The sequence below is a fragment of the Hippoglossus hippoglossus genome, chromosome 20, assembly GCF_009819705.1.
Source record: "Hippoglossus hippoglossus isolate fHipHip1 chromosome 20, fHipHip1.pri, whole genome shotgun sequence".
Classification (NCBI taxonomy): Eukaryota; Metazoa; Chordata; class Actinopteri; order Pleuronectiformes; family Pleuronectidae; genus Hippoglossus; species Hippoglossus hippoglossus.
This window is the reverse complement of record NC_047170.1, coordinates 3975644-3995144: the sequence shown is the minus strand read 5'-3', so window position 1 is coordinate 3995144 and position 19501 is coordinate 3975644. Positions and strand designations below refer to the sequence as shown.

The 19501-nt window shown below is 40.0% G+C and overlaps 1 protein-coding gene and 11 non-coding genes across 13 annotated transcripts in view; all 12 read right to left on the bottom strand.

The window, feature by feature from the left end:
- mtpap (mitochondrial poly(A) polymerase) overlaps nt 1-14898 on the bottom strand; it is a 42145-nt gene extending 27247 nt beyond the window's left edge. Inside the window, exon 1 of one of the 2 annotated variants that reach the window (XM_034572575.1) lies at nt 14775-14898. In XM_034572575.1, coding sequence (XP_034428466.1) covers nt 14775-14802 — 28 coding nt within the window. In that variant the 5' untranslated portion in view covers nt 14803-14898. The remainder of the gene's footprint in view (nt 1-14774) is intronic. The other variant, XM_034572574.1, reaches the window with a different exon arrangement.
- On the bottom strand, nt 1758-1829 carry trnag-ucc. The gene has a single exon. It is a non-coding gene; the product is annotated as a tRNA-Gly (tRNA).
- On the bottom strand, nt 3461-3532 carry trnag-ucc. The gene has a single exon. It is a non-coding gene; the product is annotated as a tRNA-Gly (tRNA).
- Nucleotides 5157-5228, bottom strand: trnag-ucc. Its single transcript has one exon. It is a non-coding gene; the product is annotated as a tRNA-Gly (tRNA).
- Nucleotides 6382-6453, bottom strand: trnag-ucc. Its single transcript has one exon. It is a non-coding gene; the product is annotated as a tRNA-Gly (tRNA).
- On the bottom strand, nt 7626-7707 carry trnas-aga. The gene has a single exon. It is a non-coding gene; the product is annotated as a tRNA-Ser (tRNA).
- Nucleotides 8079-8160, bottom strand: trnas-aga. Its single transcript has one exon. It is a non-coding gene; the product is annotated as a tRNA-Ser (tRNA).
- On the bottom strand, nt 8517-8598 carry trnas-aga. The gene has a single exon. It is a non-coding gene; the product is annotated as a tRNA-Ser (tRNA).
- trnas-aga lies at nt 10460-10541 on the bottom strand. The gene has a single exon. It is a non-coding gene; the product is annotated as a tRNA-Ser (tRNA).
- trnaa-ugc lies at nt 10914-10985 on the bottom strand. The gene has a single exon. It is a non-coding gene; the product is annotated as a tRNA-Ala (tRNA).
- On the bottom strand, nt 13275-13346 carry trnaa-ugc. Its single transcript has one exon. It is a non-coding gene; the product is annotated as a tRNA-Ala (tRNA).
- A 1300-nt stretch (nt 14899-16198) lies between the features above and the next one.
- On the bottom strand, nt 16199-16280 carry trnas-aga. The gene has a single exon. It is a non-coding gene; the product is annotated as a tRNA-Ser (tRNA).
- Between the last annotated feature and the right edge of the window lie 3221 nt (nt 16281-19501).

Here is a 19501-nt window from a genome sequence, read left to right as displayed (position 1 = left end):
TTCTTTATTAGTGACATCACTACTGTCCCATATAATCGCTCTTCACCTCCACCTCACTAACAAACACCTCGATGTCAGTTTCAGAAAGTTTCGCTTCCTCTTCTCATCGCTTGATGCCGTGACTCCGTCAGGACTCACGGTGGAAACCCATTGGTCAGCAGCATAATTTAATATTCATGCCAAGCTTTGCATTGACCATTTATGGTTGAAAGTGGGCGTGTGGAGGGCGGATTTGGAGGCAGATCCACGTACGAACGTTTCCAGGTGGACTGTGATTTATAAAGCGAACATTGCGTTCAGGTGTGCGTGCGCACGGTTTTATAAATCGGAATTTTCTTTGGCGTACGTACACTTTTAGTATGAATCCTACGCAATGTTTGATAAATGAGACCCCAGAGCAGTCAGACATTGTTAGCAGGATATGAAGCTGCAATGGGAGACTTCCACCGATTCATTTTTTTCCTGGATTCCCCAGCTACCAGCTCAGTCACAAAGATGAGGTGAGAATAAAGTTTTAATGAAGCTCTCTGCTACATTACTTTTAAATGTTATAAATTAGTCATGGGTAGTAGTATCGACTACTGATTTTGCATCAGGGAAAACCATGTTTTTTAATTGTGTGAAGTGTTCCTCTCTTATCAACTCCTTCTCTCTCTAAATGCATAACATGTGAGTGTGTGTTTGTGAGCTCTGCTGCGAATGGGGTTGCCTCTGAGTCTCACCAGCACTTACATGATTCACTAGTTCCCAGTAAACGTGGCAGACGGCTGCTACCATCTGCTGGTAGCAGCGAATACAACTCTCTCTTACATACTTGTGGTGAAGCGCCATCACTCACCATTGCTCACTGGGTTAAGGCTGCTTGACAGAATAAACAGGAGCAATGTATATGGTCAATTACAGGATTTTGAGGGACCATATTTGGTCTTCTATGAACTTCAGCATTATAGAGATTTCACCTGCTGTGCTGTCAGCGGTCAGCTACTGACTGCAGAAATTGCCCTGTCTATAGGGTCAGCTAGAGTGGTAATTTTGTTACATAGATACCCATATGCAGCAGACCTATTTCTTTTTCTCCAACTTTGGCCACTACAGCATGGTATTGCTTTGTTTCAAGAAAGTGCTCATTGCTAATTAAATCTGTTTTCACACGTCTGCAGGTAAGCTCAGCCTCTTTTACGGCTTTGTCAAGTTTCTTTTTAATCTTTAGAAATATTGGCCAATTTTTTATTGCATTTATTTTATCCTGCATAAAAGGTCATTAACTCTGGGATTACTATGCACAAAAGGACAGGTTGCTATGCGCTGAGTTACCACTTTATTAGGTGTCTGTACAATTTGATGTAATTTAATAAATAATAATAAAGGTCTGCAATAAGTGTCTTCTTCATATTAAACTCATAATGTTCATTCCTGTTGACAGTGTGTGAGCATTGGGTATTGGTCATCTTTGAGAATGTAAAAAGTATTGTAAGAAGTGAACTTAGATTGAGCAGCAGTAGTAATTTAAAAGATGCTTCTCATGAACAGTGTCTGTGTGATCTCAACATTAATTTTAGCTGCTCACATGTGATAAAGCCCGATAATGTTAATGGGAAGACAAAGTTGATGTCTGACTAAAACTACACAAAGATGCCGGAGATTAAGCCTGGACTGAAAAATACCAGCACTGACAGTACAGCAATGTTTTAGACTAAATTCTGAGGTTTGCCATAACATTGATTTATTAATTTGGATGCATAATTTAAAACATATTCTGCGATGGCCGGGAATCGAACCCGGGTCAACTGCTTGGAAGGCAGCTATGCTCACCACTATACCACCATCGCTTCGTTGAGAACAAAAAATCCTGCTGAGTGAGCAGTATGTGCAAGACAAGGAATTTGGGAGAGGAGAGGGAGTTCATGACTCCATTACAACTGCTATTTGTGTGAAAGCAAATCCAAAAGTTGGAGCGCAACACTTACAAATGCAAACAAAGCACACTGAACTGAAAAAAGCTTTAATTGACTTCATGTCTTTGGTATCATATTCCTGACACCTAGGTTGTGCCTGTTAGAGGACAAATGTGTACATTTATGTTGCCTTCCACAGCTCAGAACAGTCAGACATTGTTAGCAGGGTATAAAGCTGCAATGGGAGACTTCCACCGATTCATTTTTTTCCTGGATTCCCCAGCTACCAGCTCAGTCACAAAGATGAGGTGAGAATAAAGTTTTAATGAAGCTCTCTGTTACATTACTTTTAAATGTTATAAATTAGTCATGGGTAGTAGTATCTACTACTGATTTTGCATCAGGGAAACCCATGTGGTTTAATTGTGTGAAGTGTTCCTCTCTTATCAACTCCTTCTCTCTCTAAATGCATAACATGTGAGTGTGTGTTTGTGAGCTCTGCTGTGAATGGGGTTGCCTCTGAGTCTCACCAGCACTTACATGATTCACTAGTTCCCAGTAAACGTGGCAGACGGCTGCTACCATCTGCTGGTAGCAGCGAATACAACTCTCTCTTACATACTTGTGGTGAAGCGCCATTACTCACCATTGCTCACTGGGTTAAGGCTGCTTGACAGAATAAACAGGAGCAATGTATATGGTCAATTACAGGATTTTGAGGGACCATATTTGGTCTTCTATGAACTTCAGCATTATAGAGATTTCACCTGCTGTGCTGTCAGCGGTCAGCTACTGACTGCAGAAATTGCCCTGTCTATAGGGTCAGCTAGAGTGGTAATTTTGTTACATAGATACCCATATGCAGCAGACCTATTTCTTTTTCTCCAACTTTGGCCACTACAGCATGGTATTGCTTTGTTTCAAGAAAGTGCTCATTGCTAATTAAATCTGTTTTCACACGTCTGCAGGTAAGCTCAGCCTCTTTTACGGCTTTGTCAAGTTTCTTTTTAATCTTTAGAAATATTGGCCAATTTTTTATTGCATTTATTTTATCCTGCATAAAAGGTCATTAACTCTGGGATTACTATGCACAAAAGGACAGGTTGCTATGCGCTGAGTTACCACTTTATTAGGTGTCTGTACAATTTGATGTAATTTAATAAATAATAATAAAGGTCTGCAATAAGTGTCTTCTTCATATTAAACTCATAATGTTCATTCCTGTTGACAGTGTGTGAGCGGTGGGTATTGGTCATCTTTGAGAATGTAAAAAGTATTGTAAGAAGTGAACTTAGATTGAGCAGCAGTAGTAATTTAAAAGATGCTTCTCATGAACAGTGTCTGAGTGATCTCAACATTAATTTTAGCTGCTCACATGTGATAAAGCCCGATAATGTTAATGGGAAGACAAAGTTGATGTCTTACTAAAACTACACAAAGATGCCGGAGATTAAGCCTGGACTGAAAAATACCAGCACTGACAGTACAGCAATGTTTTAGACTAAATTCTGAGGGTTGCCATAACATTGATTTATTAATTTGGATGCATAATTTAAAACATATTTTGCGATGGCCGGGAATCGAACCCGGGTCAACTGCTTGGAAGGCAGCTATGCTCACCACTATACCACCATCGCTTCGTTGAGAACAAAAAATCCTGCTGAGTGAGCAGTATGTGCAAGACAAGGAATTTGGGAGAGGAGAGGGAGTTCACGACTCCATTACAACTGCTATTTGTGTGAAAGCAAATCCAAAAGTTGGAGCGCAACACTTACAACTGCAAACAAAGCACACTGAACTGAAAAAAGCTTTAATTGACTTCATGTCTTTGGTATCATATTCCTGACACCTAGGTTGTGCCTGTTAGAGGACAAATGTGTACATTTATGTTGCCTTCCACAGCTCAGAACAGTCAGACATTGTTAGCAGGATATGAAGCTGCAATGGGAGACTTCCACCGATTCATTTTTTTCCTGGATTCCCCAGCTACCAGCTCAGTCACAAAGATGAGGTGAGAATAAAGTTTTAATGAAGCTCTCTGTTACATTACTTTTAAATGTTATAAATTAGTCATGGGTAGTAGTATCTACTACTGATTTTGCATCAGGGAAACCCATGTGGTTTAATTGTGTGAAGTGTTCCTCTCTTATCAACACTTCCTCTCTCTAAATGCATAACATGTGAGTGTGTGTTTGTGAGCTCTGCTGTGAATGGGGTTGCCTCTGAGTCTCACCAGCACTTACACGATTCACTAGTTCCCAGTAAACGTGGCAGACGGCTGCTACCATCTGCTGGTAGCAGCGAATACAACTCTCTCTTACATACTTGTGGTGAAGCGCCATCACTTACCATTGCTCACTGGGTTAAGGCTGCTTGACAGAATAAACAGGAGCAATGTATATGGTCAATTACAGGATTTTGAGGGACCATATTTGGTCTTCTATGTACATTATAGAGATTTCACCTGCTGTGCTGTCAGCGGTCAGCTACTGACTGCAGAAATTGCCCTGTCTATAGGGTCAGCTAGAGTGGTAATTTTGTTACATAGATACCCATATGCGGCAGACCTATTTCTTTTTCTCCAACTTTGGCCACTACAGCATGGTATTGCTTTGTTTCAAGAAAGTGCTCATTGCTAATTAAATCTGTTTTCACACGTCTGCAGGTAAGCTCAGCCTCTTTTACGGCTTTGTCAAGTTTCTTTTTAATCTTTAGAAATATTGGCCAATTTATTATTGCATTTATTTTATCCTGCATAAAGGTCATTAACTCTGGGATTACTATGCACAAAAGGACAGGTTGCTATGCGCTGAGTTACCAGTTTATTAGGTGTCTGTACAATTTTATGTAATTTAATAAATAATAATAAAGGTCTGCAATAACTGTCTTCTTCATATTAAACTTATAATGTTCATTCCTGTTGACAGTGTATGAGCGGTGGGTATTGGTCATTTTTGAGAATGTAGTAAGTATTGTAAGAAGTGAACTTAGATTGAGCAGCAGTAGTAATTTAAAAGATGCTTCTCATGTACAGTGTCTGAGTGATCTCAACATTAATTTTAGCTGCTCACATGTGATAAAGCCCGATAATGTTAATGGGAAGACAAAGTTGATGTCTTACTAAAACTACACAAAGATGCCGGAGATTAAGCCTGGACTGAAAAATACCAGCAGTGACAGTACAGCACTGTTTTAGACTAAATTCAGAGGTTTGCCATAACATTGATTTATTAATTTGGATGCATAATTTAAAACATATTTTGCGATGGCCGGGAATCGAACCCGGGTCAACTGCTTGGAAGGCAGCTATGCTCACCACTATACCACCATCGCTTCGTTGAGACAAAAAAATGCTGTTGAGTGAGCAGTATGTGCAAGACAAGGAATTTGGGAGAGGAGAGGGAGTTCACGACTCCATTACAACTGCTATTTGTGCGAAAGCAAATCCAAAAGTTGGAGCGCAACACTTACAACTGCAAACAAAGCACACTGAACTGAAAAAAGCTTTAATTGACTTCATGTCTTTGGTATCATATTCCTGACACCTAGGTTGTGCCTGTTAGAGGACAAATGTGTACATTTATGTTGCCTTCCACAGCTCAGAACAGTCAGACATTGTTAGCAGGATATGTAGCTGCAATGGGAGACATCCACCGATTCATTTTTTTCCTGGATTCCCCAGCTACCAGCTCAGTCACAAAGATGAGGTGAGAATAAAGTTTTAATGAAGCTCTCTGTTACATTACTTTTAAATGTTATAAATTAGTCATGGGTAGTAGTATCTACTACTGATTTTGCATCAGGGAAACCCATGTTTTTTAATTGTGTGAAGTGTTTCTCTCTTATCAACTCCTTCTCTCTCTAAATGCATCACATGTGAGTGGCTGTTTGTGAGCTCTGCTGTGAATGGGGTTGCCTCTGAGTCTCACCAGCACTTACATGATTCACTAGCTCCCAGTAAACGTGGCAGACGGCTGCTACCATCTGCTGGTAGCAGCAAATACAACTCTCTCTTACATGTGGTGAAGCGACATCACTCACCATTGCTCACTGGGTTAAGGCTGTACAATTTGATGTAATTTAATAATTAATATAGGTCTGCAATAACTGTCTTCTTCATATTAAACTTATAATGTTCATTAATGTTGACAGTGTGTGAGCGGTGGGTATTGGTCATTTTTGAGAATGTAGTAAGTATTGTAAGAAGTGACTTTAGATTGAGCAGCAGTAGTAATTTAAAAGATGCTTCTCATGTACAGTGTCTGTGTGATCTCAACATTAATTTTAGCTGCTCACATGTGACAAAGCCCGATAATGTTAATGGGCAGACAAAGTTGACGTCTGACTAAAACTACACAAAGATGCCGGAGATTAAGCCTGGACTGAAAAATACCAGCAGTGACAGTACAGCACTGCTTTCGACTAAATTCTGAGGTTTGCCATAATATTGATTTATTAATTTGGATGCATAATTTAAAATATATTATGCGATGGCCGGGAATCGAACCCGGGTCAACTGCTTGGAAGGCAGCTATGCTCACCACTATACCACCATCGCTTCGTTGAGACAAGGAATGCTGCTGACTGAGCAGTATGTGCAAGACAAGGAATTTGGGAGAGGAGAGGGAGTTCACGACTCCATTACAACTGCTATTTGTGTGAAAGCAAATCCAAAAGTTGGAGCGTAACACTTACAAATGCAAACTTAGCACACTGAACTGAAAAAAGCTTTAATTGACTGTATGTCTTCGGTATTATTTCTCTCACACCTCAGTTGTGTCTGTTAGAGGAGACATTTTTACATTTATTTTGCCTTCCACAGCTCAGAACAGTCAGACATTGTTAGCAGGGTATGAAAAGCTGCAATGAAAGTTAAGTTTCTTTCACCTCAAGGGACATTCATATGAAGATGGCAATGTAAGTATTTTGGCCAGAAAAGACAGATGGTTTGAAAGAGGAGTGATAGACGCCATCTTTGAAAACCTGGAAAAACAATTATTTTGCACAGAAGGTGGTTTAAGACACCAACTTTCAACCCCCAAAATTGTAGTCCTACGCTCTCTTCTGAGGCAGCTCGATACGAAACCACACCCCAACTCCTGTGATCCTCATGACTCACACATTAGCAGGGTGGGTCTATGACTTAAGCCAAATTCATGCTTCTGCATCGAACGGTATGCATGTAGCCTACACACAGGGCCGAGCAATCATAGTTGAACGTAGGCGTGAGAGAGTTGCGCTGCAATAACACCGCCGACACACTAGTGGCGGTACCTTGATGCATAGTTACATTTTGCGCAACGGCGCAGCTTCGACGCAGAAGCATGAATTGGGCTTTAAAGATATCAACAGCCATTCACATCTTGACTCAACAACCCAACAACCCACTAGTTGGTAAGGGTTTCAACGACCTGCCTATTAACATAACAACTCTCAGCATAGACACAGATCCACAGCAGTTACATAGCTGAAACGTCCCATTCGTCAGTTAGAACTGAAAAAAGAGGTGAAACATCTTGAAAAATACAAGCAAAGTAAGTTCAGACACCTTTGTACACTTGTACAACTTCTAAAGATACCATGACCGGGATGACTAAAAATCTACACAGATATTATCCTCAAGGATATTGTAAGATCTTTTAGCTACAAAGATCATGCAACAGTAGATGTGAGCAGACTGCAGAATTTGATACATTGTAAACAATGACACAGGCAAAAAAAACTAAAACACGTTGTCGGCAGGATTTGAACCTGCGCGGGGAGACCCCAATGGATTTCTAGTCCATCGCCTTAACCACTCGGCCACGACAACTACAGATTAGTTGAGGTTCGTGTCGTAATCAACATGGACATTCTACTTCAGGACACTGACGTGTCCTTCACAGGAAAAGGTACCATGGTATTTGTCTGGACTACATGCAAAGGGTTTCATTGCCACGAAGACCTAAAAACCCAAGTCTGTTAAAACAATTGATGTATTAATGCTCACCAGTACAGCACAACAAAAAATAAAGTGAATGGAAATAACCTTGAATGATAAAGAGCAATGACATGTTGTTACCATGCCGATGTTGTGTCTAGCTGTGTATTCAAATCTTCACTTTTCCTTTTAATAACTGTAGATGTGGTTCTAGTGCAGGATTGGGTGGATTCTTAACATTCAGACATAGAAAAAGAATTCAACGTTGTCGGCAGGATTTGAACCTGCGCGGGGAGACCCCAATGGATTTCTAGTCCATCGCCTTAACCACTCGGCCACGACAACCACATATTAATTTAGGTTTGTGTTGTACCGCTACATCGACATTCTACTTCAGGATGCTGATGTGTCCTTCCGAGGAAAAGGTTCCATGGTATTTGTCTGAACTACATGCAAAGGGACCTAAAAACCCAAGTCTGCTAAAACAATTGATGTATTAATGCTCACCAGTACACCACAACAAAAAATAAAGTGTATGGAAATAACCTTGAATGATAAAGAGCAATAACAGGTTGTTACAATGCTGATGTTGTGTCTAGCTGTGTATTCAAATCTTCACTTTTCCTTTTAATAATTGTAGATATAGTTCTAGTGCAGGATTGGGTGGATTCTTAACATTCACACATAGAAAAAGAGTTCTGCGTTGTCGGCAGGATTCGAACCTGCGCGGGGAGACCCCAATGGATTTCTAGTCCATCGCCTTAACCACTCGGCCACGACAACTCACAAAATTAGCTCACTAATGTTGTCCGACAACATGGACATTATATTAGGGCTGGTATTTGTTGTTCTTATCGTCCGGCCAAAAACCTGATGACGTTGAGGTACAAAACTGATGATATGTCCCTAACATCTGCTGGTGATCCCTGACAACTGCTGGTGGTTGATAAATTATCAAACTATTTGCAGAGGATCTTCAGATTAACAATGTATATTCACCACCTTGTCCTATGTTTTAAATTGACAAGACCTTTTAGTAAAAATGTCCTAGCCGAGGCTGGTAGGCTGGTAGGCTGGTAGGCTGGTAGGCTGGTAGGCGAACTGGAGGGGAACTGGAGGGGATCCAAGTGTGGCCTGACCATGGGCCTGAGCCACCGGTCTGTAGTCCTTAGAGCCACTGGGACGCCTGTGCGTCTTCGGCACAGGAACGAGACTCAGGCTCATGTTGAAGACACACGGTGAAGCACTCCACAGAGCTGGGGGGCACAGGCTTTGAGCACCTAGGGGCTGACACCATCGGGGCCCGCAGCCTTGCATGAGTGGAGTTTCCTCAGCTGTCTTCTAACATGGTGAGGTGTGAAGGACACTATAGAGGATGCAGGCTGGGGAGGAAGAGGGCTGGAGTCATCAGGAAGAAGACAGTCAGCTTGTGAGCCAGAGGAGGTGTAAGGAAGGAGGGGGAGGGGGACCCTCACAGCAATTTGAGGGACACTCAGGGGGAGGGGGGAGGAGTGGTGTTTGGGGACAGACCGCCGAAGAGAAAAAAATTGATTAAATTCATTGGCCATGTCCAATGTGCCCTCAGCTCCTCTGCCGCTAGCTGGTCTGAAGCCTGTGATGATCTTTATTCCACACCAAACCTCATGTTGTTCTGCTGGAGTTCCCCTCCAGCTTCCTCCTGTGGCAGTCTTTTGCCTCCTTGATCTTGATTTTCAGGCTTTAGCTTTGATGTCTTTTGTTAACCATGGCTTGTTATTTGGGTAACAGCAGACAGTCCTCTTTGGGACAGTGCAGTCCACACAGAAGTTTATATAATCCGTGATGCACTCTGTAAACTCATCAATGTCCTGCCCCTGCGGTTCACAGAGTGCATCCCAGTCGGTCACCTCAAAACAGGCCTGCAGTGCCTAATAGGCCTCAGTGTAAACATCGATGGACTGAAATCCATCGATGTTAACATATTGGTCGGGAACGTCCCTGTGTAACCATGACTCCGAAAAAATCATCAGACTACAGTTCCGGTACTCCCTTTGGCTCCTGGCTATCGCTGTCAGCTCGTCCATCTTGTTCCCCAGTGATCTCATGTTGCCCATGATGAGAGAGGGGAGATACGGCTTATATCACCTCTTCTCCACAAATCCATGTCGTTTAGCAGACCTGGCTTTCTTCCTCCTCCTCACCGATCATTTTCCTCTGCAACCCCGGTGTGTTTTTCTCCAAAGTTCAGCAGGGATGTCCGCTTTCCCAGTCGCCAAGCCGGCCGGCTTCAGCACCATCAGCTGATCGCTGGAGTAAACAATGTAGTGTTGCTGAGCGACGGTCGATTGGCAGAACAAAAGAGTAATTCCACCGCAAAAAAAAAACTGACCAAAACTCTCCACACAAACATGTTTAGAGAGGATGCAACTTAATATGTCAAAGGAAAAAGACAAAAAACTTGGAAAATATAAGAAAAAGACCAGGAGCGACTGTAACAGGCTGCATACAAACGCGGCGCATGCGCACATGATGGGCAACCATTATCAAACCTTTAAAATAACATTTCACCATTACATGTAGTTTTTTGCTGTAATGGTTGTACAATTGTATTTTTTAATCTGATGGATTCTAGAGAGTCAGACCATCAAGCAGAAAAAGAGGATTGCGTTGTCGGCAGGATTCGAACCTGCGCGGGGAGACCCCAATGGATTTCTAGTCCATCGCCTTAACCACTCGGCCACGACAACCATATACTTCAAATCTTGTTGTCTATCATGTCAAAAAATGGGACATGAATATCTATTTCAGCAGTACACTTCAAAATATAGCACTCTATAAATATGGCAAACAACCTAAACAAGCAACCTTTACAAGCCACTTTCCTTCATGCTCCCAGTTTGGATGTCAAAACAGTCACTACAACACCATCTAACAACTATAGTTAATTTTTATTGTTTTACTAAGGAAAATAAAATAGTTTAATAGTTTAACCCTTTGGGCTACTGTGCTGACTTTTATATACCACAATATCATGTTCACAGTATATACTTTTAATATGTTTTAATTGACAACCTGATGGCAGATAACACAATCACTACTGTTCAAACATAAAAGTTTAGTGGAGATGCCGGGGATTGAACCCGGGGCCTCATACATGCAAAGCATGCGCTCTACCACTGAGCTACATCCCCTTTGGAAACTGGACAATACAGTGATTAATCAATAAAGGCAGGAAATGTGGACAAATAAATCTTGGCATCAGCAATACTAAGGCCATTTTCTCCACAGATTACTTATCCTGTCGGAGAGTGATTGTTATCTTAATGCTAACGCATGTGCACTTTGCCCATTTCATATGTATGGTATGTATGGTTTCATATGTATTCATTTCACATGTATGGTACTCTATTCAATGTGAAGTTCTTTTAAATTAATATTTCCTTAAAGCAACACTAAAGCCTGTTTCAAATATGAACTCCAGAAAATGTCCACATTACTTGGACCGGAGTTTGTCCCGAGTTTGGACACTTTCAGAACAACAGAAAACCAGTAAACCAGCCAATCCGGTGTAGCCTCACTGCCCACTTCATTGACCAAGATTGGAATTTTAAAAGCAAATGTCTTCAAACTGCCTGCTTTCCTGAAAACCATACATAGAAAGTCATCCGTTTAGGACTGACAGAGGCACTCGTATCCTGGTGACTGAGTGAAGACAAACAAGTCTGCATCACAACTAGGGGGCAACGATTAATCGGCGTAGTCGACAAAAATCGATGACAAAAATAGTTGCTGACGAATTTAATAGTCGATGATTCGTTGGTTACGTCATAGCGCGTGTTTTTCGTGCTGCGCAGCTGAACTAAATGTCGTTTTACCGGAGGTGCTGATGGAAGTAGCTGAGGAGTAAGCCATCTCGCTCCCTTCCTATCTCTGAAAGTCGCGCATGTGCAATAGCGACAAAACATAGCACAATGGCAGCGTCCGTTGCAACAGCATCGCGTACCAGAAAGTCAAAAGTATGGGAGAATTTCACCCTTAACATAGCCCGAAAAAAAACGACCTGCAATATTTGTAAGGCGGACGTTGCTTTCCATGGGAGCACGTCCGTTATGCACGAGCATTTGAAGAGGAGGCACGTTGGGCATCATAACGTAGACGATGCAGACTCGCCTCGGTAAGATAGCCTGTTATCTAGCTTGCTATATATACAGAGTTGTCTTGGCAACTCCCTCAACACCTGTGTGCAGGATTCTAGAATCCATTACAAAAATATGGTTTGAATGTCGATTTTTTTAACGAATTTAAAACCGTAATGTTATCCTTTTGCCTGACAAACGTCTTTTTTAATCACAATTATGCAGTCCGAAGAAGACTAAAAAGGTACCATGGATGGCTTTCTGCAAAAGAAGCAGACGTGTACTCCACATCAAGCGACTGCCCTCACGGAGTCAATACTTAACAACAATATAAAAAAATTATATTAGCACCCTGCCTGTCCTTGTTTTTAATTGGACAAATTAAATCTTTATGAATCTGAGTGATCTAGTGAATCTTTATTTTTGTATCAATAGTAGCCTAATATGCAGCAAAGTTTATTAAAAGACATTTTTGAACGAAGTATCGATCTTTATTGTCTTTATTGTCAGTCATCACATGCCGCGAACAACCTCAAGTTAAATTTAAAAGCTGATGGCTAAATAAGAACCATTGAGTATTTGTGTGATTCATAATCCGATTAGTCGATAAATCGTTTCAATAATCGATAGATTAATCGACTATCAGAATAGTCGTTAGTTGCAGCCCTAATCACAACAGACAGTGGGAGGAATATAGTGAAGGCCACATCACTAAAATACTGGACACAGCGGTCGTGCTTTGGGCATCTACCTCACTCAGCTATTAGTACGTTTCTGAGCAGAATTATATACAAATATAATATATATATATATATATACTATATATAATGTATACCTATCAAATCTATTTTGGCAACCTTAATTGTATCTCCAGCTCAAATTAAGATGAAAGAATGAGCTTGAACTCCCAAATTAACGTATAAGCATATAATTAAGAGTAACAAAAATTAAACTAATGAAATTACATTGAATAAAGAAATTTGAAAAGTAGGGATACTCAATTGGTTCCTTAAAAGTAAGGTTAAAATTTAACAATTTATTACAATAAGTATTAACCTTTTTTTGAAATTCAATAACTTGCTATACTGATTTGACTGTTATTTTCATCTATTTAGAATATGTATTTTTTTTTTAAAAACATATTTTAGGTTTAGTAGTTTTTGATTTTAGGTTTGGTAATTTGGGGTTTAGTAGTTTTTCAGAATTCAAGCTTTATCTCTGCACAGAAATTCTAAATTAATTTCAAGTCTGTGAACAATGAAGCTAATTTTGAAGCTAATGTTCAGGTAAAAACGTTGCACTTTAAGCTGGCATAGTAAAGACGCAATAGAGTCAACAAAAACCTGGAGATGCCGGGGATTGAACCCGGGGCCTCATACATGCAAAGCATGCGCTCTACCACTGAGCTACATCCCCACGTGGTTTTCCACCCCACAAAAAGCAAGTATAAACTTCACAAATGTAAAAAGAGCAAACGTAAACTGCATATACACTACACATGAGTGAAAAGATCATATATACACACTATGAACATGTAACCATTTGAACCATTAAACAAAATAGTATGTGTGTATGATGGTTCTCAACAATTCAAGATGTAAAATGGTAACTTGGGTAACCCATGGAGTTCACAGATCAAATGTAACTGGATGATCACAACCAAGTTTGTATTGTAAACTAATAACAACATTTTCATCTTAAGGAAGTAGAAAAATATGCAAGAAGATCCTGAGGTAATTATGAAGAGAAAAGTACAGTATCTACTATACTGAGCGCACATGTCATCATCCAGCAAATGACTATCTGCAGTCTGTTACTAGTACTGAAGGAAGAGCAGCTGTTCATTGTTTACCAAGTAAAGACCTGAGCCTGGGTTACGTTTGAACGTTCCTTCTGACAGTATATAAAAGGCAATAAGAAAAGCGCCACAAGATGGCAGTAGTAGACAATCACAGATGTGGGTGAGGCAAGGAATGTAAAGTTAGTTGCAAAATCCAACTTCACCATGAGATTCCACTAATCCTACACACTGAACCTTTGAACAGAAAGTTATCTATTTATCTGTTTTTAAATGTATCTATAGGGTCCACACTACCTATCTGGTCTCACAGAAATGCATTACTTATAATGCCAGGTCACATTATATTCTGACATTATCTGTGTGGGATCTGCACAATGTCACTTATCATATGCTCCATATGACCCATCAGCTCAAAAAGTAATAGTCCCACAAAGGTTAGTGTAAATCTGTCCATGTGTTGTTGAGTTATGTTTTCATGACACACACAGAGTAGTGACAACTCTACCCTGCTTGTAAGCATTAAAACAACTTTTTGCAATTCCACTTAAAAACATTTTTGTATTCTAAAACAAATAATATTTATGTCTTAATTTTGTATGTCCATATATAAACTTTGTCTAAAGTCTGTTAGACAAATATATAGAACAAGAACAATAAAAAAAATGACTGTAATTAGTTGACATTTGCCAGTTGGCTTTCCCGATTTTTTGTAAGTTTATTTATCAGTTATGGAAACATTGTGAAAGATTTTTGGAAGATGGCCTTGAATTAGTTGGAGTCACTCTTACCTCTTTCCAGCAAAGTGGAGCGAAACGTTTCCATGGGCCAGAGCCGCCCTACAGCCACACAACGCGGCCACGTACTTCAACCTGCTAACGTTAGCTGGTTAGTCGCTAACGTTATCTGGTTAGTCGCTAACGTTAGCGGCTAAAACTAGCTAACTTTAGCGGCTAAAACTAGCTAACGATGTTGGCTAGCTGACGCTGCGGGGAGCTACAACCTGCTAACATTAGCTTCCTGACCTTTCTCTGCACTGTGCTCACCTGTGGACCAGCTCCGGTTCTTGTCCATTCACTCCACGGGCTCCCGACTCCTCCTCCTTGTTTACTGTTGCTTACTTACTTGTTTATCAGTTTCTTTACTTGCTGCCACTTCTTTTTAAATGAACTACATGTTTGTGCGCAGGTCTGCACGAGGAGCACGTTCGAGCTTTTTCAGCACGGGACCGTTAGTGTTTTATTGTATCGCCGTCTAGTGGTCACATTGTTTATTGTCACATCAGATTCACTGGGTGACAGTGAAATGAAGTTATCTTTTTTCACCTTTTAACAGTAAAGACTCAGATCCATGATATTTGATTTATATTATTAATATTAAGTCAGTATTAATGTTAGCATAAATGTGAAATGATCTATAGATATACATATGCTTTTATGTATTTTATGCTTTTACTGTATTTTATCTATGTATTTGTTCATCTATCTTTATCTAAGTTTATATATAACTTGAATCCTCTCAGAATAACTTAAATGGATTGTACTGTTTACCACAGATTATTTTAATACATTACACATTCCATTATATACATTTTGATGCGTCACAGAGGGACAAGCTCATGTCATCAAGCAGTGGACATGTTGGCTCAGTTCCATGTAGCTGCTGCAGACTCAGGGTCTTGGTGTCATTTATTTATTTGATCGGGACAGAACATGTTAATGAACATCAGTTTAAAAAACTTAAGTTAGTAAAACAATACTCAATATGTGAGAGAATCGTTGGATGTAAAAACACCTAAGCAGCATTAAACTGTTTGCACACTTTTTTTTATGTACAACCGTCTCACTCTTATGTACAAAAGATTATTTTACTTGCCACGTACTATTCATCCTGTGTGTCGTACAAATCGTCCTGTGTGTACAGAATGTTCATACTCAGCATTTTCTTATTTCATTTCATTTTTATTATTTATTTTTTAATTTAAATTTTTTTAATTTTAACTTTGAAATTATTTATTTTTATTCCATTGTCCTTTTAATATTTCTTTATTCTCTTGTCTGTCTCATTCTGATCTGCTGCCTGATGTGTGCATAAATAAAGTTCTATCTGATCTAATCTAACTGTTTAAAAAAGTTGCAAATAAAAGTTTACAATGTTATACACCTTTTCTTTCACGTAATGTAGAGTCCAATGTGACCTTGAGATACTTTAAATCATCCATTATCAATTTCAATCTCTTCACCAGAAACACATTAGAACGAGTTAACTTTACTGGTTGTTTTGTAAACAGACTGTGCATGTCCACATTAGTAACACCTATGTTCTTCTTACACGGTGACATGGTATCATCAAATCTTCAAATCTAAGTTTCACTTTTATGTGTTTACATGTGTTTTACATGTTGTGTAATTGTTGAGTTGGATAAGGTGGATTGTAGAGGATCAGACCATCTGGCCTAAAAGGGACATTACGTTGTCGGCAGGATTTGAACCTGCGCGGGGAGACCCCAATGGATTTCTAGTCCATCGCCTTAACCACTCGGCCACGACAACTGTATTCATGTATATTTGTCTGTGTTATCTGGAAACATGGGCATAGTTGTTGATACCGGCACCCTGAAAGACTTGTAGACTGCAAATAATAAGGCAGTCAGTGAAATTGGCAAACAACCTAAACAAGCAACCTGTTACCAAAGCCACTTAGACATTTAATGCATAGTAAAAGGCCAAATTTATTAATTATACATTCATTACTCACGTTTTGATGTGTGACAGAGGGAAAAACACCTGTAGAAAGCAGTCGACAATTTGGCTCCATTCCATGTAGCTGCTGCTGGTATTGTGAATGCTGGAGAGCTGCCACTGTCATAGATTATTAGCACACGTGAATATAACAGAGTCATCATTATATAATAACACCTCGCATGACAAAGTCAAAGAGCCTCATTCACAGACCGTTCTTTAGAGGAAATCTATTCTTGAAACCTACTTATGCAGTTTTTATGGAAATTCTGACATTCACCAATGTTTACTTATCTGGGATTTGTTCTTATGTAAGAACAGAGCACACATACACACACTTGACTACTTTAACACTTGACACTTAACCCTTTTTTGGATGTGGTTCTTCATATGATGTAAAGTTTTCACAAGAACTTTCTTAAGAACAAATTTAAGACAAAACCTAAGAAGATATTGATGATTGAGGTCCAGAGGAAATGTTTGTATCTTGTTTATGTTCTTTGCACATTGGGCAGTGGCAGGAATGCTCCACTGCCTATGAGGTAGTTCCTCAGTGTTACACAATTTGTCCCTCCACAAGATGTTAGAGCTCCAGTGTGTGTCGGCTCACTGCAGAGATCCAGCTGTTGGTAAAACCACTGTTGTCTTTCCACAGAGGAATTTGACAGACTGTTTCCAGCGTCTCAATGAGAGAGGGGTCGAGGGCCTGAGATGGAGGACATCCAACCCAATGGAACTGACATCATCATTCTTCCCCTCCACCCTGTTTCTCACATGGGGCCAAAAATCAGAAAACGTTTTTTTCCCCCCGTTTGGTCTCCTTCATGGCTAGCATGTTGCTCTGTGAAGGAGAAGGAGATGGGGTTTTTTTGTATTGGCTGCCTGCAGAGTGAGGGTAACATCTGGCAAAGATCAAATGAAGAAAACCAAGGACGGAGTAGTTTTCTGGAATGAAAACTCACAAAAACAACCCCACTAGAAATGACATTGCAAATTGATTTGCACAGAGTGTTCTGGCAGCGCCGACTGAAAAACATTACCTCACTTTGGGAAAGTACGCCCAGATGAGCAACACGGACGGCTGGTCAGCTGAGAAACTTTACATAAACACACCGTGTGGGTACTGAGGGCAGCACCCCTGAAAGATCAGAATGTGGTCCTGCACAGTCAGCGGCTGTTTTGCAAGAGCCTTCCCTTTTGTTTCTCCGCCTCACTAGATATGTAAATTAACAAATGGCAACAGAGAGGAAACCTCTGTCTTTAATTATTCAGTGTGGCTAACAGTGGGCCACAGACAGTACTGGGCCTCCCAGCCATTCACCACCGGCTTAACCATGAATTATGGATGAACTGGGGAGACCTTATCGTGGCAGCAGCGTCTGTTTAGAGAGATGGATAACTCAGGTTTGTCCTGTCAAAACACCATGTCTCAAACTTTATATACCTAATCTGAAAACTCAAATACAGATCACTCTGCTGAGTTTTCCTGTTGCTCTTGTACACGTCTGCTGCAGTTTCAGTGCATGCATACATGTTGGTGCTCAAGGACTTTCCCCATAAAGAAAATATTGTGGTTCCCCAACACTGTAAGTAATAGTTTTGTAAATCAACGTGCACGACTCCTATTCCCAAACGACTCACATCCTCCCATAACCACATCAGAGCTCAAGTCTGGAAAAAGGAAAATGCCATGTCCTTGCGTTTGTGTCATGTGGTGCTGCAATAGTACATTTCTCATCGCTGAGGTTTTATTCCATGAAGTAAAGACGCTTTTACCAATTTAACCTACATGATCAAACGCTTTGAGTTATACATGCCTATTTTAAACATATATGATGTAATTTTCAATATTCACATAATCATGAATGTATCAAATAAAGCAACACTTTTATTTTGATGTGGTCATGCTCAGTATTCATTTCATATATGGACAAAACATGTTACTCAATCATGAAAAAATTCAACATACTACAACTCAGCTCATTCATTTACTTGCAAGAAATTCTTTTTATATTGTTAGATTTTTTTGTAAATGTATTTTATCATGATTTTAGCTTTCAGCTTTTATTGAACTATTTATTTCAACCTTTATATTGTTTAAAGCAACACACATTGGGGTTGATCTGCCATTCCAGACAAACAGGGCTGTGGATTTTGTCAGATTTATATCGGCTTCCCAGTTTATGGTAAAATAATGAAAAATAATACAACAAGAAATACAGCAGATTTTATTAAAGGAAAATTTGAAATTATACATTATAGTATATAAGACAGCAGGACTTAATAGCATTTTATATTAAAAATAAGATTATTTTAAGATTACATTGAAGTCTTTCCCAAATTCATGGGAATATATTGATGAAATGTTGTTATTATATGATTATTTATTTTTCAGATATATTTATTTAATATTGAACACTTTGGGTGTCTGTCTTCATTTCATGGCTTGATCATAAGAAGCCAAAATATCCTGGAAAGAAATGCTGCCATCTTGCAGGTTTGAACCCAGAGTCTGCAGAGTAGTGGTCGCGGCATGGAGCCACAGGATCAAGGTCCTTTTGTTTGTTCCATGTTCCATCCATTAACATAGAGGAGGTGGGCTTCATGACCTAAACTGCCGCCAGCCACCAGGGGGCATTCGAAATGCTTTGGCCTCATTTTGGGGAGCTGTCATGTACAACATTATGTACAATCCACAGTCTTGATTCATTCGGCCTTGTGTCTGCTTCATTTCCAGCAGAGAATGCTGTTGACTGCCCCCTGTCACATTCTACAACTCACTGCCCCCACACACCTACACGCTGCTACACTGACACTGAACTAATCCAAAGGAATTCTTCATACCAGTGTCCACACTCTATCTGCAGCATGTACAGTAGACTACTGTTGATGTGTCATGTGTTCACGTCACGTGTTCATGTGGGTTGTGCATTGGATATGGAGCCACGCTGACCACAAGCATACTCCTCCAGTTGTGTGGTCATTAGACTTGGACTCGACTTCTTTCCACATAACTGGCCAATGACTGGTTT